This window comes from Meriones unguiculatus, chromosome 3 (assembly GCF_030254825.1).
Source record: "Meriones unguiculatus strain TT.TT164.6M chromosome 3, Bangor_MerUng_6.1, whole genome shotgun sequence".
NCBI classification, from domain to species: Eukaryota; Metazoa; Chordata; class Mammalia; order Rodentia; family Muridae; genus Meriones; species Meriones unguiculatus.
In genome coordinates, this window is record NC_083351.1 from 13,103,846 (window position 1) to 13,130,645 (window position 26,800).

General features: G+C 51.5%; 2 protein-coding genes across 14 annotated transcripts in view; one reads left to right on the top strand and one right to left on the bottom strand.

Annotated features, from left to right (window-relative positions):
* Positions 1-22,212, top strand: part of Htr6 (5-hydroxytryptamine receptor 6) — a 28,850-nt gene extending 6,638 nt beyond the window's left edge. The window contains exons 2-4 of one of the 2 annotated variants that reach the window (XR_009590540.1): positions 6,716-6,874; positions 7,069-7,584; positions 21,937-22,212. Coding sequence is in view for 1 of the 2 variants with exons in the window: in XM_021630740.2 (XP_021486415.1) it covers positions 6,716-6,874; positions 7,069-7,512 (603 nt within the window). In the remaining variant the exon portion in view is untranslated. Of the gene's footprint in view, positions 1-6,715; positions 6,875-7,068; positions 9,199-21,936 lie in introns of those variants that run through there. The other variant, XM_021630740.2, reaches the window with a different exon arrangement.
* Positions 9,725-26,800, bottom strand: part of Tmco4 (transmembrane and coiled-coil domains 4) — a 76,069-nt gene continuing 58,993 nt past the window's right edge. For all 12 annotated transcript variants that reach the window (XM_060379192.1, XM_060379198.1, XM_060379196.1 and 9 more), the window contains 3 exons: positions 15,643-15,760; positions 14,216-14,333; positions 9,725-10,773 (listed from right to left, as the gene is read on the bottom strand). In XM_060379192.1, the coding sequence (XP_060235175.1) occupies positions 10,366-10,773; positions 14,216-14,333; positions 15,643-15,760 (644 nt within the window). In that variant the 3' untranslated portion in view covers positions 9,725-10,365. The remainder of the gene's footprint in view (positions 10,774-14,215; positions 14,334-15,642; positions 15,761-26,800) is intronic.

The following is a 26,800-nucleotide window of genomic DNA, read 5'->3' on the forward strand; positions in this document are numbered from 1 at the left end:
AGTTCCCTGCAGATGGAGGGGAGGTGGGAGCAGGCCCCCAGACCCCAGCATGGACAGCATGGGAGCTGACCAGCATGATATCACTCTGCTGATTCACATATGCCTCTGTGTGAAAACCGGATTTAAAAACAAAACAAAACAAAACAAAACAAAACAAACCCCTGGATCATACAGTGGTTCCCACTAGGCCTTCCCAGCATTCCCAGGGGCCGGGAGAGAGGAGTTATGCTTAGAATTGGGGTATCAGGGAGATTTATGGGGATAAGGTATCTCAGGGAGATAATGCCAAGCACAGAGTTGTGAGGAGGGAAGAGAGAGAGAGAGAAAAAAATAGGGCTTTGGTAGTGTAGGCCTGTTATTTCAGCAGGGAGAAAGGCTGAGGCAGGATTGCTCGAGTTTGAGGCCAGCTCGAGTTTGATTGACTTAGTGTGTTCCAGGACAGTCTGGGCTACTGAGTGAGGCCCTGTCTACACACACACACACACACACACACACACACACACACACACACACACAGAGGAAACAGGGAGGGGGGAAAAAGGGAAGGAGGGAGAGCAGGAGAGAGAGAGAACTGGATAGAGGGGGATATCCTTGGGTGATCCCAGAGGGTCAAGACCATTGCTGGGCAGTACTGGGCAGCAGTGGGGGTGCACAGCCTCACAGAGGGAGACAGGAAGGTGGGCCAGGCGCTCCTCTCCTCCTCATCTTGCTCTCTCATCCCCAGCTTCTAACCGGCTCTCCTCCTCCTCCTTCCCCCCTTGGTGCTCCTCTCCCTGTCATCTCCCCTCTGCCTCCCTGATTTCACCCTCCTCTGCCTCCTCCCCGTCTTCCTCCCACCTCTGCCCTTTCCTCCCAACTGCACATCCCTCTAAGTGACAAGTCTTCACTTCACCCCCATCTCTCCTCCTCCTCCTCAGAGGTGACAGTCACAGAAATACCTGCTGGGGGAGGTGGCTGCAGAGTGGCTGTGCTGACCTGGGGACTTGGAGTAGAGATTCAGTGTCTCCACCTTTCAGTCCTGCCTGCTCCTGTCACAGATGAATGACCCTGGAGAAATCCTGTTGCCTCCCTGAATCTCAGGGCCGAAGAGAGGCAGGGAGGTGATACACAGTGGGGCATGTTCATGAGGCAGGGAGGTGATATGCAGAGGCCCTGGCGCCTAGTAGGTGCACAACAGGTCCCCCTCCTCTCCTGTTGGTGGCAGACAGATGGCTTTGGGGAGCTCTGTCTTCCAGTCTTTCAAGGAAAGAATTGCCACGGTGCTCACCAACGGCAGCTAACCTACAAGGATGGCAGCTAACCTACAAGGCGCTCACGGGAGGAGCTGTGCCGTCCGTTTGTGTTACCTGATATTTAACCCTCAGCACTTGCCTATGAGATGGATGAGATCAACAGTGCCCTTTTTGTTTTTGAGACAGGGTTTCTCTGTGTAGCCCTGTCTGTCCTGGAGCTCACTCTCCAGGCCAGGCTGACCTTGAACTCACAGAGATCCGCCTGCCTCTGCCTCCCCGAATACTGGGATTGCAGCCTTGCACCACCACGCTCCAGTACTTATGGCACATTTCCTGCCATCATTTCATGTACTTATGTATTTGTGCCAGGCCCTCAAGAATCAGCGATTGGCTTTAGTGCCTTTTACACAATGGAGGCACGCTGGCTGTACTGCTGGGCTGTTGTCTGTGCTGCTGGGCTGTCTGTCTGTGCTGCTGGGCTGTCTGTCTGTACTGCTGGGCTGTCTGTCTGTACTGCTGGGCTGTCTGTCTGTCTGTACTGCTGGGCTGTCTGTCTGTACTGCTGGGCTGTTGTCTGTGCTGCTGGGCTGTTGTCTGTGCTGCTGGGCTGTCTGTACTGCTGGGCTGTCTGTCTGTACTGCTGGGCTGTCTGTCTGTCTGTACTGCTGGGCTGTCTGTCTGTACTGCTGGGCTGTTGTCTGTGCTGCTGGGCTGTTGTCTGTGCTGCTGGGCTGTCTGTCTGTACTGCTGGGCTGTCTGTCTGTGCTGCTGGGCTGTCTGTCTGTACTGCTGGGCTGTTGTCTGTGCTGCTGGGCTGTCTGTCTGTACTGCTGGGCTGTCTGTCTGTACTGCTGGGCTGTTGTCTGTGCTGCTGGGCTGTTGTCTGTGCTGCTGGGCTGTTGTTTGTACTGCTGGGCTGTCTGTCTGTACTGCTGGGCTGTTGTCTGTACTGCTGGGCTGTCTGTCTGTACTGCTGGGCTGTTGTCTGTGCTGCTGGGCTGTCTGTCTGTACTGCTGGGCTGTCTGTCTGTGCTGCTGAGCTGTCTGTCTGTACTGCTGGGCTGTCTGTCTGTACTGCTGGGCTGTTGTCTGTGCTGCTGGGTTGGCTGTCGCTCTCACTTTATAACACCCCCTCCCCCCTACACGCCACCATGTTCCTCATTTACTTATGTACTTTAATTTTTAAAAGGTTGTATTTATTTTATGTACTTTAGTATTTTGCTTACACGTATGTATGTGTACCACATGCATGCCTGGTGCCTGGAGAGGCCTGAAGGGGGCATTGGATGCCCTGGAGGTTGAGTTACTGATGGATGTGAACAGCTATGTGGGTGCTGGGAACTGAACCTCGGTTCTCTGCAAGAGTAGCAAATGCTCTTAGCCACTGACCTCCTGTCTGAAGAAGATAATGAATGAATGAGTGAGTGAGTGAGTGAATGAATGAATGGATACTAGTGGTGAGTATGTGACTCAGTTGATAGAATGCTTGCCTATTCACTTATTTTTGAGATAAGGTCTCGTAGCCTAGGCTGTCATCGAACTTATGTAGCAGAGGAGGGTCTTGAATTCCTAATCCTCCTGCCTCCACCTTTTGGAGCTAGATTATAGGAATGCACCACCACTCCTGGCAGTGCTGGCGATGGAACCCAGGCTGACCTGTATGCTAGGAAAGCACTGTGCCAACTGAGGTACATCCCCAACCCCTAGCCAAGTACATTAACATTTTAATGATTTATTCACTGTGTGTGTATTCATTTTGTGTATGTGTGTGTGTGTTAGGGTATGTATGCCATAGCATGCCTGTGGAGGTCAGAGGACAACTTGTAGGAGTCAGTTCTGTCTTTCTGTTTTTGTTTGTTTTGTCTTTTTTGCTTTTTTTCAAGACCGGGTCTCACTATACAGTTCTGGCTGTCCTGGACCTTTCCCTATGTAGACCAGGCTGGCCTGGAACTCACAGAGATCCACCTGTGAGTTTGCCTCCCAAGTGCTGGGATCAAAGGTGTGTGCCACCACCTCCTGGCTGTTACACTCATTCTTGCCTATGCCATGCATACAGTTGTTAGCTGAACAGGAGTGTCCATGTGGGGTTGCTGGCTGAGAGGGCAATGCCAGGTTGCCCTGGACAAGCCACCCTCTGTTCCTGGTGCGTGCCACAGACATATAAAAGGGACATACAGATAACAGAGTGAGGCCTAGCAAGGGTGGGCATGGCTACTGGGAAGAGTCAGAGCTGTTGGCATCAGTTCTGTGCATGCACAAACAGTCTGCACTCTCTCAGCGGCTAAGAATCCTCTCTCTCTCTCTCAATTTACAGTGGTAGGCAAGGGGCTTTTTCTCAAGTACATAGAGCCGGTGTGGGATGGGGCTGTGAGGTGCAGCAGGCTGCCCATCTTAAAGGTCCAGCTTTTCCTCTGCTACCCTTTCAAGGCCAAGGGGAGGAGATCCGGGCCTCTCTGAGGTGGCTATTCTTTCTTTCTTTCTTTCTTTCTTTCTTTCTTTCTTTCTTTCTTTCTTTCTTTCTTTCTTTTCTTTTTTTTTTTTTTTTTTTTTTTTTTTTTGTGAATTTGCCCCTGATAGTAATATCATAGGATTTCACCTGAAAAATCCGTTACTATGTTCTTTGTCCTTCAACTCCCATTCCTGAGTCCTGCAGGAGGGCAGCTCAGAGCTGAGGTCCTAGCACTGTACACAGGCCTCAGCTCTGCCAGCACAGTTGGCAGGGAGCTAGGCATAGGAGGGCTCCTGTGTGAGAGAGCACATTACTCTGGCTTTGAAGCTCCCTGGCTCTGACAGACCCGGGCTTTTGCCTCCTCCACCCACTCTCCATCTGTGGAGGACTGCCTGGGAGTCTGTTTCCCTTCCTGCCTCCCCATGATCTTTGCATCTCCCCACAGCCATCACACCACTGGTGGCCTCCAGAACCCAGCTTGGCATGTTGAAACTTGATTGTTATGCCAGCACACTAGTGAGACTGAGGCAGGGGTATTTCCAGCTTGAGGCTAGCCTGGAATACATACATGCCCAGGGCTACATGTCTGAAAAGAAATTAAAAGAAAAAGAATGAAGCTGGGCCCGAAGCTTGGCTATGAGTCTCAGCATCTGCCTCAATACCCTGCAGGGTAGAGCCTTTCAGAGGCCCTCTGTGGCAGGCTCCTGTCCTGTTCCCTGTTTTCTCCTTCCTCCAATGTCCATCCTCTTTGCCTTTCTGAATGGAGATTGAGCATCTTAGCCAGAGTCCTCCTTCTTGATTAGAGTACAGGGAATCTTATGAAAGAAGGGGGAGATAGAAAGATCTGGAGATGACAGGAGTGCCACAAGGACAGCAACATATCCAAAAAGTCTGGGCACAGGGGTCTTTTCTGAGACTGATCCTCCAGCCAAGGACCACTCATGGAGATGGCCTGGAACCCCTGCACAGAAGTAGCCTATGTCAGTTCAGTATCCAAGTAGCCTCCATAGTAATGGGGACAGGGACTGTCTCAGACATGAACTGATTGGCCTGCTCTTTAATCACCTCCCCCTGAGGGGGGAGCAGCCTTACCAGGCCACAGAAGAAGACAGTTGCAGCCACTCCTGATGAGACCTGATAGACTAGGATCAGAGGAAAGGGGAGGAGGACCTCCCTTTTCAGTGGACTGGGAGAGGGACACGGGTGGGGAAGAGGGAGGGTAGGATTGGGAAGATGGAGGGAGGTACAGGGGGCATACAAAGTGAATAACTATAATTAATAAAAATAATTAATTAAAAAAAAGAATGAAGCTGGGACAAATCTTTGGATCCAAAACCTGAGTATGTAAGGCAAGAAGATGGCTGGAGACGTGGGTTAGTTAGGCAAGTGCTTCCCTCCTGCGTGTGGAGGCCTGGGTTCAGTCCCCAGCACCACATAAACCACCTGTGGCAGGACATTGTAACCCCAACATTTAGGAGGTAGAGCTTGGAAAACTGGGAGGTCAAGTTTACCCCTAGGGCTCGAAAACAGATTGTCAGGCTTGGTGGCAGTCCCTGTGTTGTTTTTTTTTTTTGTTTTGTTTTTTTTGTACGTGTCAAAAATAAACATTTTATGAGTATTCTTTTCTGGGGAGGTTTCTTCTATTTTCAAAGGGGTCACAGAGTTCAAGGCGCCACAGGCTCACTCCATGCCTCATAACAATCTGGCACAGTTGGTTACAGGTGGAAGCGTCGAGCTTAGACCTCTCCATGTGCTTGTGGTTTCCGGGTGAGTGGCACCTTCCTCCTCCCCTGGTTCCCACCGGCATCCATCAAGAGGATGGAAAGGAGGTGTGGAGCGCCAAGGTCAGCATCCAGCATTTCTACCCCTCTACTAGAACGAGGTTTCATCACAACCGTTTGCTTCGGGCACATAGCGACAAGAGACACTTCTGTTTTGTGGAGCATGATGGTAAAAACGTAATTTCAAAACGTACAGAGAATCTGTGGGCTGTACAAAACAGTTGCTTTTCGGCCGTGGGTGTTCTTCTCAAGTGCAACCGGGTCTTGAAGTGTTGAGGTGATGGGGTTTACTGTGCTCGATGCCTGTCTGTGTTGAATGTCAGCTACCTGTCACCTGTCTGTCTATCATCTATCTATCTATCTATCTATCTATCTATCCATCTATCTATCTTCTATTATCTATGTATTTGTCTCTATATATCTATGTATCTATCATCTATCTATATATATTTTCTTTTCTTTTAATTGTTACTGCTTTTTTTTTTTTTTTTTTTTTTTGAGACAGGGTTTCTCTGTCTTTGGCTGTCCTGAAATGCCTCCTCTAGACCCCGCTAGCCTTGAAAACTGGCAGAGATCCACCTGCCTCTGCCTCCCAAGTGCTGGAATTAAAGGCATGTACTGCTCTCCTGTCTCCTCCACTGCTTGGCTTCCATCTATCAATTTTTGAGACTGAGTCTCCTCTAGCCCAGGCTGGTCTCATGCCATTTTGAAGCTGAGGGTAGCCTTCAACTTCTGAGCTTGCTTGGATTCCAAGCACGTGCCTGTACACCTAGTTTGTGAGGTAGCAGAAATGGAGTCCGAGGCTTGCTTCCTGCATCTAGGCAAGCTTTCTACCAACCGAGCGACACTGTGACGCACGTCGCCTTGCAGGAGGCTCACTCAGAGCTCTCAACCCCTGTATCTGAACTGCCTCAGACTTGTGAAGTGCTGCATGGACAAGGTGCAGTGTGGGACCGGGATCAGGGCTCTGTAGAGGTTCACAGTGGAGGCTCAGCCTGGGACTGTGGTAGCACAAGGATCTGTGGGCAGTGCTAGAGTTCAGTCTGGGGCTGCACTGTTCTTAGCATTCATGTCAGACTCAGTCTGCAGCCAGTTCAGTAAGGAACTGGAGTCAGGCTTAGTGCTTCAGTTGGGGATTAATTAAGGATCAGGGTTCATTGAACTGCTGGCCTACTAGGACTCGGTCTAGTATTAGGGTTGAGGTCCAGTCTGTGACTAAGGTCAGCCAACATATGCGGCCTTCCTTTCCACAGGTGCCCAGGACCCCACGCCCAGGGATGGAGTCCGCTGACAGTAGGCGTCTGGCCACCAAGCATAGCAGGAAGGCCTTGAAGGCCAGCCTGACCCTGGGTGTCCTGCTGGGCATGTTCTTTATCACCTGGTTGCCCTTCTTTGTGGCCAACATAGCTCAGGTAAAAAATGACCGTGAGGGTGGAGTGAGTCTAGGCCTGGCCGAAGAAGACACCACGCCTCACTGTGCAAAGGTGGGAGGGAGAAGGATGGCTCCTGTGTGGTGCCTGTGTCTGTGTGTCTGCCCCATGCCTGCTGGGTGGGGTAGCCTGGGCCCCGGCCCTGGACACGGTGTGATGAGTCCTCTCCCCCACAGGCCGTGTGTGACTGCATCTCCCCAGGCCTCTTCGATGTCCTCACGTGGCTGGGGTACTGCAACAGCACCATGAACCCTATCATCTACCCTCTCTTCATGCGGGACTTCAAGAGGGCCCTGGGCAGGCTCCTGCCCTGCATCCACTGTCCCCCGGAGCACCGGGCCAGCCCTGCCTCCCCCTCCATGTGGACCTCTCACAGTGGTGCGAGACCAGGCCTTAGCCTGCAGCAGGTGCTGCCTCTGCCTCTGCCACCGAACTCCGATTCAGACTCAGCTTCAGGGGTCACCTCGGGCCTGCAGCTCACAGCCCAGCTTCTGCTGCCTGGAGAGGCAACCCGGGACCCTCCGCCACCCACCAGGGCCACGACTGTGGTCAACTTCTTCGTCAAGGACTCTGTGGAGCCTGAGATAAAGCAGCTCCCGCTCAGTCCCCCCAGGAACTGACCAGTCAAGAGCTGGCCGGAGGAGAGCCACAGCCAGGGGGCCTCAGCCCACTCTCCCTAACACTGGGATATGGTAGGTCTTCCGTGAGTCTGCTGAGCTCCATGAGGTATCCTCAGCTAGCCCCCACCTCTTGCTGCAGGCCCCTTGACATGAGGGGTGATCAGAAACATCTCTGTAGGGTGCTCCAGTGCAGTGTCGTTAGTGGTTTGTGTAGTGTGGCTGGGGCCGCTTGGTTCAGGTCAGTAGGAAAGCAATCTATCCTCGGCCCTTTCTCTCATGGTGTGTGGGAGGAATGTGTCCACCTAGACACCCAGTTCCTGACTGGGCCCAATCCCCTGCTATCCGAAGTGCCATCTTTGGGCTATTGGGGTTCTCATAGGCCCTGGGGAGTTTGTTCAAAGTACCCACCCCTCTGCAGATGTGCTCAATCAAAACTGTCTGTTCGTGAGCTTCCTCACACCTGCATTTGCCGGACCTTCAGTCCCCCCAGGGGCAACACTAATGAGCGCCTTAGGCTGGCAGCTGGGCAGCCAGAAACACGACCCTTTCCTCAACTGTATGCTGAAGTTCTGGGGCGTGGCACAGGTCTCAAGGGAGAGCAATGACGCCAACTTGTAAGACAATGTGAATGGTCAGTAGGTGGCAAATTCGGTTGCCAGGTCAGGACCTGGTCAGCCGGGTCCTGGCTCTGGTAGAAGGCCAAGTGTTCTTCACTCCCGGCCTCTATTCTTCCCTCTCTTCCCTCTCTTTCTCTCTCCCTCTTTTTTCTTATCTCTCCTTTCTTGCTTTTATTTCTCACTTGTTCTAGGGTCTCGTGTAATTCATGTTCCCTCAAGCTTCCTATGTGACCGAGGATGACCCTGAACTTCTAATCCTCTTGCCTCTACCTCCCAAGTACTGGGATCACAGGCATGCGCCATGCACCACACCGCAGGTTTATGTGGTGCCAGGGGTGGAACTCAGGGCTTCCTGCAATCTAGGAAACCACTCTATCAACCGTGTCCCCAGGGCTCCTTGTTTTCTGTTAGGGCAGCCTTGCGCTAGGCAAGTGCTCTTCACTGAGTCACATCTCAGCCCCACTGTCTTCCTCCAGCCTAGACTCCCATACCCTAATTCGTTCTCCCAGCATTCTTGTTTTGCTGGGTGGGGACCCTACCACTCAGGGACTTATTCCAGTCCCATCCTGCTGTTTTGCCTCTAGAGGCCCAGGAGCTGGTGACTGATCTTGTGCAACCTCAAGGGTGGGCTTCGCCCACCCCGGGCTTCCCTGAGAGGAAGCAGCTGATGGAGGCAGAATAGCCCTTCATCCTGCCTCTTTTGGTTCTCCTTAGGGTCACTGAAAAAAAGGACAGCTGCTTGGGGGGGAGGGGCAGACACAGCTGAAGTGGGATGTCCCTGGCTTGGGGGTGAAGCCACAGGCATGCATGTGGGCTCTGGCACAGGGCGTGCATTCATGGGTAAGGGCAGGGGACTCTCCATGCTTCTCTGCACCGAGTTTCTCTTCAGCAGAGCTAGGCCCCAGTGTTCATCAACCCAGGCTCCCAGGCTCTCCCAGTGTGACCAGGAGCTCTCCTTGGTGCTGATCATATTCAACTGGGCCCTGGCAGCAGGGCTTTGGTGCTTCCAAGGCTTTCTCCTTCGCCTCTAGGCCTGCCTGAGGGACTCAATAAAAACCAGCTGAAGGAAGTGGCTGTGTGTGGACTGTGTCCTGTAAGCCCTGGGTGCTGGGCTGACAGCTTTGTAAGGGTCTCCGCCCAAGTGTCCTGGACTCTGATCTGGCTCTGTGCCTAGCATGCCCTGTGGCCCCCAACAAATCACTGTCACTTTTCCAAGCGGGCATGACAGTTTGTACTGAAGGCGGCATGTGTTGGGTAGGTGTTTATACAAAGTGAGTAAGTGACACACACTGGAGGAGCACCCAGTTTCTGAACTGTGACACCCACAGCCTTACACGGCTCATTTCTCCACATGCTCAATGGGGGCAGCTCACCTCTGTCCGTGCCACCCAGAGGAGGTGGGAGAAACACAGAGGGGGGTCCTCAAGGATGTAGATGGCAGGGCCTTGGAGCTAGGTCATCAGTCTCACTGGATAGACTTGACGGTGACTCCCTCACTGATGTGGCCTTCAACAGGTTTCCTAATTACACAGAGGCTCAGTTTCCCCGGCATGGAATTAAGGGTAGTCATGAAGGTCAAGAGAAAAACCCTTAGGTGTGATAAATACTCAGTGTTTATTGTTCCCTCCCTGTGTAATCCTCACCAACCACCAGGCTCCATTCTCACTGTGCTGACTGCGAATTCTGCCTTTATTCCTCTTGATATGGTTCTATCCAGGATCACCGTGTTTATCAAGTTCAGGATGGGGCGCCACGTGTCACATCTATGTCTCACTTACTTCCACAGTTATGCATAGCCTGCACATCTGTCCTGGACAAAGCTGACTGGACCTTCCAAGGGCTGAGAGAAGAAACTTTCTCATTGGCACCCCGACATGCCCCACTGGGGGAGTCTGGGGCTGGTGGGCAGCCCTGGGGATAGAAGCAAGCAGAACTTTGGTTCCACTGAGATTGGAGAAAAGAGAGCATGGGGACCTCCAGTCCCACAGTGACTTCTGGGCCTCTGGGTGGGTGGGACATGGAGGGCAGGAGCCTATACTGATCTAGAGCTGGGTTGACCTGGCAGGTTCTATTGCCAGTGTTTGCTCAGGGAGCCAGTGTTTTCTCCCTAGACCCTCCAGTTTAAGAAAGGCACTTGTGGAAGTTCCCCACCTCCAGAACTCTCTGGGAGCCTGAAAGCTTAGAGGACGTTGCATACAGAAGAAGTCTGGAGGGGTAGTTCAGGCTCCTGCTGGGGTCAGTCCAGCTCTGCACAGGATTCCTGGGTCCCATGGGAACAGTCAGGGCAGCCCAGTGGATTGGGACCCACACCGTGGCTGCAGATCAGGGTTTCCTCTGCCGGGGTGGCAGGAGTAGGGAGCAAGGACTCTGTGGATTGGTCCAGCCTTGTTGGCACCTGGGCTTGGCTGGCACTGGAAGGTATGGTGGTTTTGAGACTGTCTTCTCCTGGTACAGGTTCCTGAGTTTGCCCGTCCTGGTGGATGGTCTCATCTGTAGAGACTGTGGCTATCGGGAGAGGTTCTTCTTGGGGCAGGCTGCCAGGGGCCAGCGGGAGGCCCTTCTCACCCCATCCTGGCTTGGTGCGGATGCCCACAGCCTTCAGGATGACATCCATTTGTTTGGCATAGTCCAAGTGGCCATTGACCTGCAGGGAGACCATGAGTGAGGACCATGGTGTGCAGGGCCCACCCTTCCCCTGGGATCCAGGCTAAGCTCCACCCTCAGCACCCCAGGACCCCAATTAGCAATGGTTCTCAAATCCAGAGCACACTGGAGTACGGGGTTTGGCTTTCCAAGTATGTGGGTACTCTGGGGCATGAAGGCCCATACTGCTGGTTAGCAGGCAGAGGAGGGGTTCAGTGTTTGCTCGCAGTAGCCATGGGACCTAAGGTGGTCTTTCTGTCTTCAACATTGGGAGTAACTCCCCAGGAAACGTCCCAAGTTGGAAATAAAGCTTTGTCACAGCCCGTAAGGTTCTGTTTCTTCACAGCTCACTGACCTCCACCACCTCTCTACCCCCTTTCGCCCCCTCCTTGCCCATCTGTGCTGAGAACTTAACTCCCAAAACAATGGTGTTGAGAAGAAGAGCTTTGGGCAGATGGTCAGAGCTCAGGACTCTGCCTCAAGCTTGGACAGTGGTGTCTCCCTGAGGGCAGATTTGTTACAAGGCTGGCTTGTCATTCCACTATGAGACAATGCAGCCAGAAGCTGCCATCAGACACCAGTGCCACGGCCTTGGATCTCAGACGCCACCACTATAAGCAAAATAACTGTCAGTTCATGGCACATCATCTAGGCCCAGGCACTGGAGTATAGCAGTTCAGGTGGGCCAAGGCAGGGAGGAAGTAGTGGTGCTTCCTGATGCATCTTGGGTTCTTTGTAAGAGTATGAGTGTCTTTTCCTAATCGGCACTCCCCGTGTGTGTGTGTGTGTGTGTGTGTGTGTGTGTGTGTGTGTGTGTGTGAAAGGTCAGGTGTCTTCCTCAATCACTCTGCACCTTATTTTTTGATTATAGGGTCTCTCACCAAGCCTGGAGCCAGCAAGCACCAGGGATCCTCCTGTCTCTGCCCTCCATCCAAAACACTGCCTTATCTGACTGATTTTCACCTGGGTTCTGAACTCATGCTTCAGACCCTCATGCTTTTGTGGAAATTCTTGGCTGACTGAGCCAAGGCATCGCCTCTCAACGGGGCCGGAGAGTACCGGAAGTTGCAAATAGTGCGTGCTGCATAAACATGTGTTCTCTTACTTTAGATTTTCTCAAAGGGGAGATGAAGATGGGAGCTAGCTGGCCTGATCCATCTGGGAGCCCAAGAAGGCTGCTTCAGCTCTAGCTATCACATCTGAATTGCAGCTAACAGGACCTTCAGACCCATAGGGGCAAGCACTAACCATTTCTCTATGGACAAAAAGGAGCTGCTTCCCTGAGCCTTTTTGGATCCTGGGGTGGGACTGGTGTCTGGGCTGCATGGGAACAGGCAGGTAGGAAGGGCAGCACCAGTGTTGTCGCTACAGCTGACTCCACTGGGCCACAGTACCTACAGCCCTCAGTTCTAGCCTCCTCTGCCACAGACTAGTCCAGGCCTCTCAAGCACAGTCCCTCAGCTGCTAATTCTATAGAGACCCAAGATGGGGTCATTGTTGCTGGCACTCCATGTCTACCGCCAGCAGAGGGGAGGCCATACAGGGGCAAGGTGGGTCAGGATTGGGTGCGACACAGTTAGTGCTGACTGAGGTTTTCAGCTCATGACCATCTCCCCAGCTGTCTGGCCGAGCCTTGCCCTGTAGGGTCAGGCATCACTAACACAAAGCAGCCATCTTCCCTGAGTGATGCCGGGTAGAAGTTGTGGCCTTAGAACACACAGTGCCGCTCCCAGCACATACTGTCAATCATCACAGTCTCGTTAGACTACTGGCTGAAAGTATGCACTCCAGTCACCAGGTCCATGTGAGCAGGAATGGACCCTAGCACTTCCCCTTTGCTGCCTTGCAAGAGACCTGGCCTGGCTGCCACTGCCCCACCTGCCTGTCCGGAGGACCCCTTCTGTGCCCATTAGGACAAACCCATTAGAGTTTCCTGGTGTCACATTTCTGTAAAATGAAACTGACAATAACCCCAGTATCGTGTGGGCTGGCATGGGCAGGAGACCGTGTGGGTACAGGCGTGCTGGCAGGACTGCAAATTGCTGCCGAGGCTCTGGAGGTTTAGGAACACAAATGGCACAAATGCGTGGCTGAGGGCCTAGGCTCTGAGGCAGCTTCCCTGGGTTTCCGGCTTGAATCTGCAATCTCAGGCTCAGGTTCTTGACCATTCATTTCCCAGATGGGGGTGCTGGGAGGTTGTGGAAGCTTTAGGAGGGACTGTCCAGTTGGTGGAAGTGGTCACTGGAAGAGGGCTTTGAATGTGACACCCAGCTCCTGACTCCTCCCTACCCTTTGCTTCCAATCCAGCCCTCTGTGAACAGCTTCCCGCTGGGCCTTCCCGGCCCTGGGGGACTGAAACCTGTCTAAACCGTGAGCACAAATAAGTCCCTCCTGGGACCTTCTGTAGGTCACCTGACACATGGTGGCACTTGTCACTACTGGTGCTGTTACCGACTGCGTATCCTGTGGCAGACCCTTTGTTAAGTCCTAGAAACCGGGGACACCCTCTGGAACACGGAGAGGGTTGTCCTGGACAGCTTCACATGGTGAACCCTGGGGTGGTAAAATCCTAGAGTGGGAGAGCCTGAAGGGCAAAGAGGCATCCCAGCCAGGGTTCCTTTAGCCATCCCTGCCAGCCACAGGGAGGAGGGAAGGACAAGTCTGTAGTTGCTGATGCAAGGGGAGCTGCCTGGCAGGTCCTACAGAGGGAGCCCTGCCAACCCCTCCTCCAGTGAGCTGCCAAGGAAAGCCAGGGACACAAAGGCAATGCTAATTACCTCTAATTAGTCGGAGGAGGAAAGCGGCGCTTTGCTTTGCCGAGGCCCCTAATGTGATAAAGAGCTATTATTAGGCAGAAGCCAGGAAGCCAAGCCAAAGCTAAGGTGTTTAAGGAGGGAGCGGTCTGGGAGCAACTAGTCTCCAAGGTGGAGAAGTGAGGGTGGTGGGGTGGCTGAAGAGGAGGGGGCGACTGTTAGGGAGCACTCATGAGCCCAGAACCCTGGGCCCTGCATCCCACATGATGGGCTCAGTCCTGGCTTATGTTCTGGCTTGCCGGGCACGAGTGTCTGCTGCTTTGGGTCTAGCCCATGCCCTGAACCTGAGTCCTCTGCTTGCTCTAGTTATCTCTAGAGGGAGGACAGCTCTGCCTGGTCATCTGGAGTGAAGGTGTTGGGGTTAGGGGTGGTGATTTGAGGACTCTAGGGGTTTGGATCCAGCCCTGCGAAGCGCTAGTTGGGGAGACAGGAATTTTTCTAAGCTTTGAGGTCCTCATCTGTAAATGGGGCACAACAGTTCCTGCCTGGCAGCAGTTTGACGATTACAGGATGGTGAAAGGCTGGGACAGAGCCAGCAGGAGGCAGGTACAATCTCCAAGTGCTGGAGTGGCCTGGTGTCCTCCTACACAGGCCGACGGGGGGCCGTTGGAGGGCCAGGCCAGTACTCACCACGGAGGACAGGTCCACATTCTCCATCCTCCGGTCCTGCAGCAGAACAGGCTGTAGGCCTGCGACCCGGAGCTGCACAGACGATGTTCGGTATACAAAGCTCAGCAGCCAGTCTCCCCTGCCGGCAGAGACAGGTGCCATCAGCGCGAGCCTGGGCAGGCTGGGCCTCTGACCCCCGGGCAACTGACCCCTGGGCACAGTTACTACGCAGCCTGGGTTGGCCTCAAACCCACAATCCTTCCACTTCAGCCTCCAAGGGCTGAGGGGGCATGTGGGCGCCAGGGTGGTCTGTTGGATGCTCTGAGGGACTCTGACCTCCAGCTGGCGCCTCTGCCTTCCCCTCCTGAGATGAACCCCTTGAAATGGGAATCTCACGTTTTCCTGTAGGCTCATCCATCACAGGCCCTCTTCCGCTATCCGCTCTGCCTTCCGCTGGCACCTGGAGTTTCTGGGTCACCTGCCCCTCAGGTTCTGACCCCTGAACCCTGCAGAGAGCTTGCCTTGCATGCACAGACACTGCTTTTGGTCCTTAGCGCTGTATAAACTAGGATCGGTGGTGCACGTCTGTGCATCATAACGCTTGGGAGGTGGAGGCAGGAGAATCATTGTCTCTACAGGGAGTTCAAAGCCAGCCTGAGCTATATGAGAGCCTCCCTCATTTGATTTTGAGCTTAGAGTGTCACTTTCTGCAGGTTACTTGGTCACCATCCTATGTTTTTACTGCAGGTCCTTTATCCAAAACTGTAAGGACCAGTGGTGTTCAGAATTCATGAGGTGTGGGATTTTTATAGCCAATCAGCCTGTAGCCTATATAACACAGGACACACTTGCACGGCTTAGGGTGGGGCCTGCTCCTTTGGAGCTTGAGTTCTCAACTCAGAATGAAGCTCCGAGGGCCTCTCCTCAGACTCCAAACGGCTGCTCCCCCACTTCCTCCCCCACCCCCAGGTTCCACCACTTGCCAGAAGGCCTGTTGCCCAGGGTGCTGGCTCTCTGCGTTGCCAGCTTCTTCCATCCTCCCGCCCCTGCTCAGAAATCATGTTCAAAAAACAGAGCCTAGACACCTCCACTGCCAATGGCACACAAGCGCACGCCTTAGCCTTGGAGGGCTTCCACTTGGACCCTTTTTGTTTCTGGGTCTCAGGTGCCACCCCCATTCTTCTTCCTCCATCTCCAATCTGCAGTCACCCGGCAGGTGACCTTGGGCCTGACATAGGGTAAGTGCTGCAAGGGCCTCCCCTGCCAACAGCTACCCTGTAGGGTAGGATGCCTCCCAGATCTGAGCTCCCGACCCTGGCCACACTGCTGACATGCCTGTGACCAGCTTCTGGCACCTTCTAGCATAGAGACGTCTTTTCTCCAGAAGGAGTAAAAAAGACACACTAGGAACCCCCCCCCCCTCCCCGTAGCATGAGGTTGAGACAGACCTGCAGTAGCCGTTGACAATTCTCCCAGACACCACCTTCCGGAACGGTTCCCAGTACTTGGGGTCCCCTTCTACCGGTGCACCCAGAAGGACCACATCCTCAATGATGCCTTGGCAATCTGGTGAGAGATCACAGAGGAGTCTGTCAGTGTTCCGGGATGCAGTGGGTCTTGATGGGGACTGATCCTTACCCGGTTCCGGGCCCTGAGTCAACCCCTCACCTGCCTGATCTATCCCTGCAGAGCGTCACTGTCATAATCAGGGTAAACACCACACAGCCACATAGACAGCGAGTGACACAGCCCCAGTAGGAAACAGGGCGTCCTTCCACCACCCAGAATCTCACACCCACTGAGAACATCGGATGACCTGTCCCCCTTCAGAGAGACCACTGGGCCCTGCACCACTGCAGACCAGGAGGGGAGACACTGAAGCCTTCCAAGAGCAGCTTCCTGGCAGCTGAGCAGCCTGGAGAGATGGGGTGATGGCTTCTGGAGTGTAGGGGAGTACAGTTATCAGCCACTCTGACATAATGGTTCAAGAATATTTTAGGCCTGGTCTACCAGAAGTTTCGGGTGTCCTGTAGGCGGCCTTGCTTGGAGCTTATGCACACTGGAGACTGGCAGTCTGCAGATGGACACACAGGTCACTCTCTGAGAACTACTGTGGCGAGTGGAGGCAGATACCCCCTCACTCTGGTACTGTCTCTTCCTGTTGTCTGTCTTTTTTATTTTTATTTTTTTTCCTTTTTGTTTTTCAAGACAGGGTTTCTCTGTGTTATCCTGGCTGTCCTGTAGACCAGGCTGGCCTTGAACTACTCATAGACATCCACCTGCCTCTGCCTCCCTGAGTGCTGGGATGAAAAGCATTCGTAAACTGCTGCTGCTGCTGCTGCTGCTGCTGCTGCTGCCGCCGCCGCCTGGCCCTTCCTGTTTTCTTTTTGTCACACAGAGCTCACTACTCTGTTCCTCTTCTAACACCAGGGTTTGATGAGCCTGTCACAGCTGTGTGGTTGGGCCTACTGCAGCACACACTCAAGATGAATGAATGAATGAGTGAATAGGACAGCTAGTATTTGGGGTTTGACACTGGGTTCAAATCCCAACATAGCCACTTCCGGGCTCTGTGACTTAAATCAAGATACTTAACATCTCCGAGCCTAAAAGAGAAAATTGATGGTGATAGGCTGGGCTGGGGATCAGATCAAGGCCCAGGAATAGGCCTTCTATGTGAGCACGCAGTGCGAAGGCCTGATTGCCTACCTGTCCCCATGCTGCACCCGTAGCTCTGCCTCAGCAATCTAACTCCTGTGCGCTCCAGAAGCTGCGCATTCATCTCGGTCCTGGAAAACGTGCTAGGAGGGCAGCTTCCCCTAGCTCTGCCAACCTCTTGCTGGGTGACACAGGGCAGGTGGTGTCCTCTTTGGACCCCTCTAACTAAGGTGCTTCTGTTTGCCCTTTCTCCTTGTAGCCAGCGAGGACAACTGCAGGGTCTCTGAGCAAACTTTTAGCTCAGGGAGAGTCAGGGAGAGAAGCCTAAAGAGGCAGTTGCTTTGTCCCTGAACTGAGACGGACCACTGAGCCTCCTGTGACAGTCCAGAGTGAGAGGAAACCAGGCTGGGCTGGACACTCATTTCACGCTGCTGAAGCATGGCCAGCAGCTGCCTCACTGAGCCCATTCTTTCCACTATCAGACGAGCTTCATTCAAAAGATTTGCTCGATGCATGGGGTTTGAAGAAGATTTGCTCTCAGTAGTTTGCGCAAGGCCTATATTGGAAAGAAAAACTTCTTACCAGGTTGCGCCTTCAGTGCCCAGCAGCCCCCAGGATGTGGAGCCAGTATTGAATGCACCCACTGTTCAAGACCAATGAAAGATGCCAGAGGGCTGATGACATAGCTCAGTGGGTAAAGGTGCCTGAGTTGATCCCAGAAACCCACACGGTGGAAGGACAGACCAACTCACGTGGTCTTCTGACCTCCACATGGAAACAGAGGCATGCATGTACACACATACACACAGAAGCATGTAAATGCATACACACATATACATATATACATATACATACATATACACACACAACACACACACACATACACACACAAACACATGCATGCATGCGCTAAATAAGTGTAAAATTAGAAAGATGCCAGGGAGATGAACATTTAATGGCCCTGGTGTTCTTTTGCTGTGGGGACAGTATCCACCAAAGGTCATTGCCTGGTTCCGGCTTTCCCTCCTGTAAAAGCTCAAGGTCTTGGAGATAGGGCTGAGAATGCAGCCCACAGGGCTGAGAATGCAGCTCAATAGTAGAGCACTTGCCTGGCCTGTGCCTTTCATCCCCCGCCCGCACAGGTTCATAAATATTCATATTCTTATGGAAGAGAGTTGAGATTATCTTCAAGTTCAAAAGTCACAGACACGGGCAGCTTTTGTGCTTGTATTTCTTATTTTGAAGCAGCTCCTTAGGTTTTATTCACCTTCTGCTTCTACCTTGGGCGTGGGTGGTCCTCCATCCTGGTATAACTTTGGCACTAAGGAGGCGTCATGCTCTGGTTGAAAAGGAAAGCTTGTCAGTCAAGCCTTCGCCCTCCCCTATCGGGACTTTCTATGCATGGTCAGGCACCCTTCCTTCCACAGTTCTCTTTGCATTCAGTGATTCAGTTACTCTCTAGCCCAGGAGTGATCTGTTTGAAGTGGAAGACAAAGCTGGGATGAGGCCCGGTTGGTAGAGTGCTTGTCTCTCCTGCACAAAGCCCTGGGTTCCATCCACACACTAGGTGGCTACGGTAGCAGCTGTCTGTAAGCCCAGGATCTGAGAGGTAGAGGCAAGAGGATCAAAAGTTCACGGTTTTTGTGGTTTGGTGAGAATGGCCCTCACAGACCCATATACTAGAATGTTTGGTTCCTAACCGGTGGACTGTTTAGGAAGGATTAGGAGGCTTGGCCGTGCTGGAGGAGGTGTGTCACTGGGGTGGGCTTCCAGCTCCCTCTATTTCTCTGCCTTCTGCCTGCAGATCAAGATGTAGCTGGCAGCTATTTTCCCAGCACCATGTCTGCCCGCCGCCATGCTCCCTGCTACAGTGATCATGGACTCATCCTCTGAAACTACAAGCGGGCCCCCAATTAAATGCTTTCTTTAATAGGTTGTCTTGGTCATGGTGTCTCCTCATAGCAATGAACCAGTAATTAAGACAAAGGCCACCCTTGGCTGTATTGCTATTTCCAGGCCAGCCTGAGATACACAAAACCCTATTTCAAAAACAAAACCAAGTCCCCCAAAAGAGATTAAATAATGGTAACTGCAGACAAAGCTTGCAAGAACATTTAACTGTCAGTGTTCCTACATCTTCTCTTAAAAGATATTTTATTTTTATTTATGTGTTTTGTATGTGAGTATGCACATGAGAGTACAGGTGGCTGTGGAGGCCAGAAGAGGGCTCACTGGATCTTGTGGAGTTATAGGAAGTTGTGAGTTGTCTGATGAGGGCGCTGGGAACTGAACCCGAGTCCTCTGCAAGCACAGTGGGAGCTCTTACACACAGAGCCAACACGCCAGCACCAGTTTTAAAATTTCAAGTGTGTATTAAGCAGATGCTCTGCCACAGCCATCCTCCATCCCTGGCCTTAAAAAATTTAATTCTGGGAAAATACACATACCACAACATAACATTCTCATCTTGTTGTTTTTGTTTGTTTTGAGACAGGATCGCATACGTATATCCTAGGTTAGCTTAGAACTAGCTGAGGATTGTCTTGAACTTTTGACCTTCCTTTTACTCCCCCACGATGGGGGTTACAGGTCTGGGCCAACACTCTGAGTTTATGAGGCGCTGGGGATGAAACTCGGGGCTTCGTGTACGCTAGGCAAGCACTCTATCCACTGAGCCACATCTCAGTTCAGAGGACCAGAAAGATGGCTCAGTGGTTAAGAGTGCTCTTGCTGTTCTTATGGAGGACCCTGGTTCGGTTCCCAGCACCCATCCTGGGCAATTCATGAACACCTAAACTTCCAGCTTTAGGGGACCTGGCAGCTTCTTTTGGCTTGCGTGGGCAACTGCACTCACACCCCTACATATAATGAAAAGGAAAAAGAAGTCTTAAAAAATGAAGTGTTTGCTCAGTAGCCTCAAGAACACTCATGCTGTTGCTCAGAGTTCTGCTTCTGTCAGCATTTGGACATCAGCTTATACCTGTCAGCTGCCCCTCTGGTGTTCCTGGAGGCTCACCCTGGAGTCTTGGGGTGGCATTTTTACCACCTGGCATTCCTAGAGGTCTAGAGATGGCTTCAGTTTTTCTAAAACCCATTCCTGATCCAGAAGGGACATCCTCTTCTCAGTAACAGCCTTGAAAACCACGTGTGTATAAACTCTAAAACCAAACCTTTTAAAGAGCACGTCACAGGAGCCAGCTTCACCCACGGACACCAGCACAGCTGGCTGACCTCTGCTAGTCTCCCTTCCCTCACAGCAGCCCCAGTTAAAGGGAGGCCAGTGCGCACAGGGCTTTTAACGTCTCCCCAAATGGCCAGAGAAGCGAAGCACCAAAGTGGATGGATCCTCTCCCTCCCATCAGGGGTTCATGTGTGCAGAGTGAGAAGGTGGGAGTGGGGCAGCATTGGCGGGCTGCAGATCTGCAGGAAAGGCTCTTGAAGGAGATGATATGAGCTGTGTCTAACACATACCAAGTCCACTGAAAAGGTATTCACACATGCGCTCCATAAAGGGAGAGGAAAACGATAAAGAAAGAGAGATGAGTTGGAGAAGGCGGGGGCTCTGACTGCAGTGGTTAGAGGTCCATGCCTGCGACCCTCCACCCCCAGCAGGAAATACCTAGGAACCTGTTTGGCCATCTGATCAGGACTTAGGATGACTTCTTCCAGCGGACAACTAAGCCTTCCTTTCTGTTCTCTGATACCCACACAGAGGGAGATGGCTATTACCACACCCCAGGAACTTCAAAATCAATCTGTCCCACCTGGCCTTCCTGGCTGCTCCACCCCAGGCAGGCTCAAGCTAGCTTTGAGTTGGTTTAAGCAACCAGTGGGTATAGTTTCATGGCTGGGAAATAAATCACATCAAATGTGATTGTGTGCTATGGTGGAGATGAGAGGACCATCTGGCTGAGCCACTGTCTGCTGGCTACTTCTGCTGGTGTCTGGTGACGGCCCAGCTAATTTTCAGCCAGCTGGGAGTATAGGGACGCTAGGGTTGGGCTGTTAAAATAACTATTTTAAAAATACTTTATTTAAAAAATTATGATTAAGTATATATTATATGTATGTCCAGGTATATGTGCGCATGAGTGCAGCTGCCCAGTGGATTCCCAGAGGGGGCTGGGTCACCTGGAGCCAGAGTTACAGGTGATCATGAGAGGCTGGACATGGGTCCTGGGAATCAAATTTGGGTCCTCTGAAAGAGCATCACATGCTCTGAACCACTAAGCCACCTCTTCGGTCCCCTCACCCTTTATTGAGACTGGGTCTCACTATATAGCCCTCTGTTGGCTTGGAACTCATTGTGTAGACAGACAGGCCTAGGACTCATTGAGACCCACCCGCCTCTGCCTCCAGAGTGCCGGGAATAAAGGCAGGCGCCACCACGTCTGGCTCCCTGTATAGTGTATGCACATAGCATGTGGGTGGAGGCCAGAGGTTGACGCTGGCTGTCTTCCTTCATTACTGTCTCCCTTGTCTTTGCAGATAGGATCTGCCACTGAATCTGGTGCTTACTAATTGGCTAGACTGACTGGTCAGCAAACTCTGAGGCTCTACTTGTCTTTCTCTTGTCCCCAGTAGCCGATGTTCACAGCCATGCCTGGCTGTCTTACGGGAATCCTCAGGTCCTCATGTTTGCAGCTGCAGGCACTTTACTGACTGAGCCATCTCACTATCCCTACTACACCCTTTGTAAACATTTTTTCCCCCTGTGAGACAGAGTCTCAATATATAGTACAAACTGGTCTTGAATTTGTAATCCTCCTCAGTCTCCTGAGTGCTGGGATACCACCATGCCTGGTTCTTCTCTCTCTCTCTCTCTCTCTCTCTGTGTGTGTGTGTATGTCTGTCTGTCTGTCTCTGTCTCTCTCTTTTTCTCTGTATAACAGCACTGTATAACAGCACTGTATAACAGCACTCCAGGCTGACCTGGAGCTTGCTCTATACACCAGGCTGGCCTCAAACTAACAGAGATCAGCCTGCCTCTGCCTCCCTGAGTGCTAGGATTACAGGTGTGTGCTACCATACCTCACTATGCTTGGTTATATTTATTTATTTACCATCATCACCTCTTACTTTAGGAAAGTTTGGGAGCAAGTGATCCTGGAAGGTGAGCAGGCCACCTCCATTCTACCATGGGACATTCAGCCTCAGAGACCTACAAAAGTTGTCCTGGGTCACACAGCAAGCACCATCCAGGATTTGGCTATTTCTACATTTCATCTCTCTCTTGCCTACCTCACTTCCCTTTGTGATTTGATGCAATTTTGAATTAAATATGTTTTGACAACTGTGATGTCTTCTGAAATTGAGTTATTACAAACAGATCACAGGTACCCACAAAGATGGCCACTTCCAGTTTGGTGGTTGTAAGAGACACCCTGGCAGCCTAAATATTCCAAGAAGACTGGTCCCTGGTGGTCTGGGGATACATCTGAACCTCTCGTGTCAAACATGGGTTAACGGATAGGGCTAAGAAAGAGAAAGAGATGCCCACGACTTACTACACAGTTTCTATTTGTTATTTTTTATTACTAGGGATGGGACCCAGGGCTTTGTCTCTCTGCCACAGAGATATTTCCCTGTGGAAGAGTGTGTGTGTGTGCATGTGCGTGTGTAGGATAGAAGGACCCGGAGAAGACAAGAATGTCACAAGAAGACCAACAGAGTCAACTAACTTGGGCCCATGGGGCCTCACAGAGATGGAGGCACCAACCAGAGAGCATGAATGGACTGGGCCTAGGCCTCCTACACATATGTTGCTGATGGGCAGTTTGATCTTCATGTCGGTCCCCTACTAAGTGGATTGGTGCTGCCTCTGACGTGGACTTTGTTGCCTGCTTTTCAATCACTTCCCTCTAATGGGGCTGCCTTGCCTGGCTTCAGTGGATGAGGATGAGCTCAGCCCTGATTAAACTTGGTGTGCTGGGGAGGGTTGGTGGAGCAGCTCCCCTTTTCTGAGGAAAGGAGGGGGGATAGGGAAACGAGGGTGGAATTGGGAGGAGAGGAAGGAGGGAGCTACAATAGGGATGTAAAGTGAATATATATATATAAAAAAAAAGAATGTGGCCTTTTGCTGACACACAGGATCTTGGCTTTCCCATCAAAAAGGTTATTTATTTATAGATAAGGTCTCACATAGCCAGGATGGCCCCAATCTCACTATGTAGCTGAGGCTGGCCTCCACCTCTCAGATGCTGGGATTCTAGGCAGGCACCATAATGTCCCTTAATTGAGTGTGTATAATTTGGAAATATGATTTCTGGTAAACTGAAGGTTGCAATCTAGTTGGGAATGGGTGGGCTGCTTATGTGCATGCGCATATAAAGTAAAGGTGGAAGTCATTGCTCTGCAGCAAACCATCCCTGCTCGGTGGCTCTCCACGAGCAGTGTTTATTTCCAAGAGTCTACTAACAAGGCACAGCAGCTCCCTGAAGCCCAGGACCCACTTCTGGAAAATTCTCCGGCATTGAACTCCCTCTCTCCCCTCCCCTCTTCTTTCAGATTTTGTATCAGGTGACCAAGGAACTTCCTCTTTCCTTTTTTCTACTTCCTTACCCCCATGATGCATTGTGGGTAATTTCTACAAATGGATCTTGCAGTACTTTCTGTTTCTCTGTCTAACGGGCTACTGGAACACCAACATCATTTTCATCCTGCTTTCTCCTTTCCAGAAATTTCGTTTGATTTTCTTTCTTTTCTTTTCTTTTTTTTTAAGATTTATTTATTTATTATGTTTACAATGTTCTGCCTGCATGTGTGCCTGCACAACGAAGGAGGGCGCCAGATCTCATTATAGATGGTTGTGAGCCACCATGTGGATGCTGGGAATTGAACTCAGGACCTCTGGAAGAGCAGACAGTTCTCTTATCCTCTGAGCCATCTCTCCAGCCCATCATTTGATTTTCAAACATCTCGTTATTCTATCCATCCATCCGTCTGTCCATCCATCCATCCATCCATCCATCCATCCATCCACTTTTGGCTTTTCAAGACAGGGCTTCTCTGTGTAGCTCTGGCTGTCCTAGAACTCGCTCTGTTGACCAGGCCAGTCTTGAACTCAGAGATCCACCTGCCTTTGCTTCCCAAGTGCTAGGATTAAAGGTGTATGCTACGACTGTCAGGTTCATTATTTTTTATTTTTCTAGTGTCATGTTAATCTGCTGGTTTTCTTCTATCTTTTTTTCTTTCCATGCAGAATCTCTACATGAAACCTAGGCTGGCCTGGAACTCATGGTCCTCCTGCTTCAGCCTCTTAGGTGCTGCAATACCACCTCTCTGGCCTTTTTCTACTTTTTAAAATTTTTAAATTTTTTTTTTTTTTTTATTTTTTAGACAGAGTTTCACTATGTAGACCTGGTTGACCTGGAACTTGACTTGTAGAACAGGCTGGCCTCATGAAGCGCTGCCTGCCTTTGTCTCCCAGGTGCTGGGGTTAAAGGTGCGTGCCACCACACCTCCAGCCCTTTCCTTCTTATCTTCAGTTTTCAACTTATGTCTTTACCAACTGTAACGTGCTGGTTTTTAAAGTGCGATGTCTGAGCCTGATGCTTGTTTTCCTCTGCCTTCGCCTCCTAATCGCTGAGTTACAGGCCTGTGTCCTCACACCCTCCCAACACTTCTTTTCCTTTCTTGTTTCTTTACTTCTTGGAAGCTCAGCTCAGCACTTCAAGGAGTATCTGCTGCAACTTAATTAGCATTTATGGGTTATTTGTAATGGGAGAATTTGCACTGCTAATGAGTGGGGAAGCTCATTAGTCTACACAATTGCTGCTCTAGAAAGATGCTAATATAGTCCTATTTCTGCCTGCTCCCTCCATTTCTGGCTCTTTCTCTCTTTAAGACAGCAGCTCATCTGTAGCCCAGGCTGGCCTGGAACTTCTTGTGTAGCTCAGGCTGACCTTGGATTTGTGGTAATTCTTCCCCCTGAGTGCAAGTGTGAGCTATCACACCACCCAGTATCCAACTATCTATCACCTATCTATCTATCTATCACCTATCTATCTATCTATCTATCCATCCATCCATCTTTGTTTATTTCATTTTGGCAGTGCTGAGGCTTGAACCCAACACCTCACACACGCTGTGCGAATTCTCTACCACTGAAATACATACAGCCTCTTCCCTTATATTTTATTTTCATTTATTTATTTTTATTATTTATTTATTTATTTTTTGAGACAGGATCTCACTATGTAGCCATGGCTGGCCTGGACCACACTATGTAGATCAGGCTGGCCTCAAAGTCATAGAGAGCCACCCGCCCCTACCTCCCAAGTGCTGGGATTAAAGGTGTGCACCATCATGTCTAGCTCTCCTCCCCTTTTTAAAGAAGGCGGGGTCTCACTTTGTTGTCCACTTTGGCCTTGAACTCCTGGACCCAAATACTCCTCTCGCCTCAGCCTTCCTGCCTGAACAGCTGGGACTGCACAAGGCAGAAGCTTGGCAATTCTTCCTCCATTTCTGGAGTAGCCAGCGTGGATGCTGCGGAGAGCAAGGCTTGTCATGATGAGCGATGCTGCCTCCTTGCCTGAACAGCCTTGTGTCTGTGGTGCTCTGGACGCTAGTGGAGTGACCGAGAACCAGCACAACCGGTGTCTCTGGAATATGGCATGTGCCCATGGACCTCCTAAGCCTTGGTCCCCATCACAGAAGAGTCCCCAGTGACTGGTGGCACACCATAAGTCTAGAGAAAGCAATCCTACATTTCCTCTTCTCTGACTGGATTGTGTCCTCATCCCATGAGCCAAAAATATGCCTTCCTCCCGCAAACCACCGCTTGTCAGGGATTTGGTCACAGCGATGAGAAGAGACCGACACCACATTCTGCCATACCCTCATCTAGGAAATGTCCAGAGAGCCCGGAAATCGCAGGCTGTGGGGACGCTTCTACGAGAGGCTGTCAGGAAACAGCTATCAAACAGGTAAATATCAGTCCCTTCCCTGCTTTGTAGAAGTTGTGCCTAACAAATGTCTGTCAGTGAAATGAGGGCATGGACACCACTGGTGGCCATTTCTCAGGGACCCTGCACAGCTGCTGAGTGAGTTCTGCACGGCTCTCAATGCACGGCAGGCTCTCCAGCAGGCGCTTCTCAACCTGTGCATCTTACAGGGGTCACATATCAGATATCCTGCATATCAGATACCCACATTACAATTCGTAACAGTAGCAAAATTACAGTTATGAAGTAGCAACAACAACAACAAAATTTTTGTTTGGGGGTCAGCACAGCATGAGGAGCTGTATTAAAGGGTCACAGCTTTAGGAAGGTTGAGAACACTGCTCTAGAAGCTGGCCTCAGGGGCTGGGCCACAGCAAGTGGCTCCTGGGCCCTCTTCTGTAAAGTGTGCCCCCCCTCCTCAGAGCCACACCAAGATGGAGCTGTGCTGACCACAGCGCTGAGGGTGTCTCAAAGTAGGGCAGGACCTTAGGAGACTACTGGAAAGGTACATTCTGCAAAGCGGAGCACATCCTGGATGTGGTCCCTCATGGGACACTAGGAAGAACCCTGATGCCGGTGTCAGCAGGGGGTGGACCTGCTGGGCCTGCTAGACCGAACATAGGTGCCAGGGCCCTTGAGTTCTCTGATGCTATTCTCTAGAAAACAGGGATAATGGTGGGAGGTTGGTGGGGAGGGAGAGAGAATGAGGGAAAGGGAGGAGAGTGGGGAAGGGGAGGGGGAGAGGAAGTTACTGTAAGAGATACTGCCGGAAGGGAGGGAGGCCGCTGGAGGATGGCTGTCCCCTGCGGTTCTGTGCCCCAGGCACACCAGCCTCTTCCCCTCCTTGGCGCACTGAAGAGGGGCCAGTACTCGCCATCAGAGTTCTGCAGAGACCAGGCAGGACAGACCAGTGCCACCACCCTGGGATCGCTCTCCGGGTCTGGGAGACCCACAAAGCTGCATCAGCTGACAGCCACCAGATTACAAAATGCAAAACTACCCG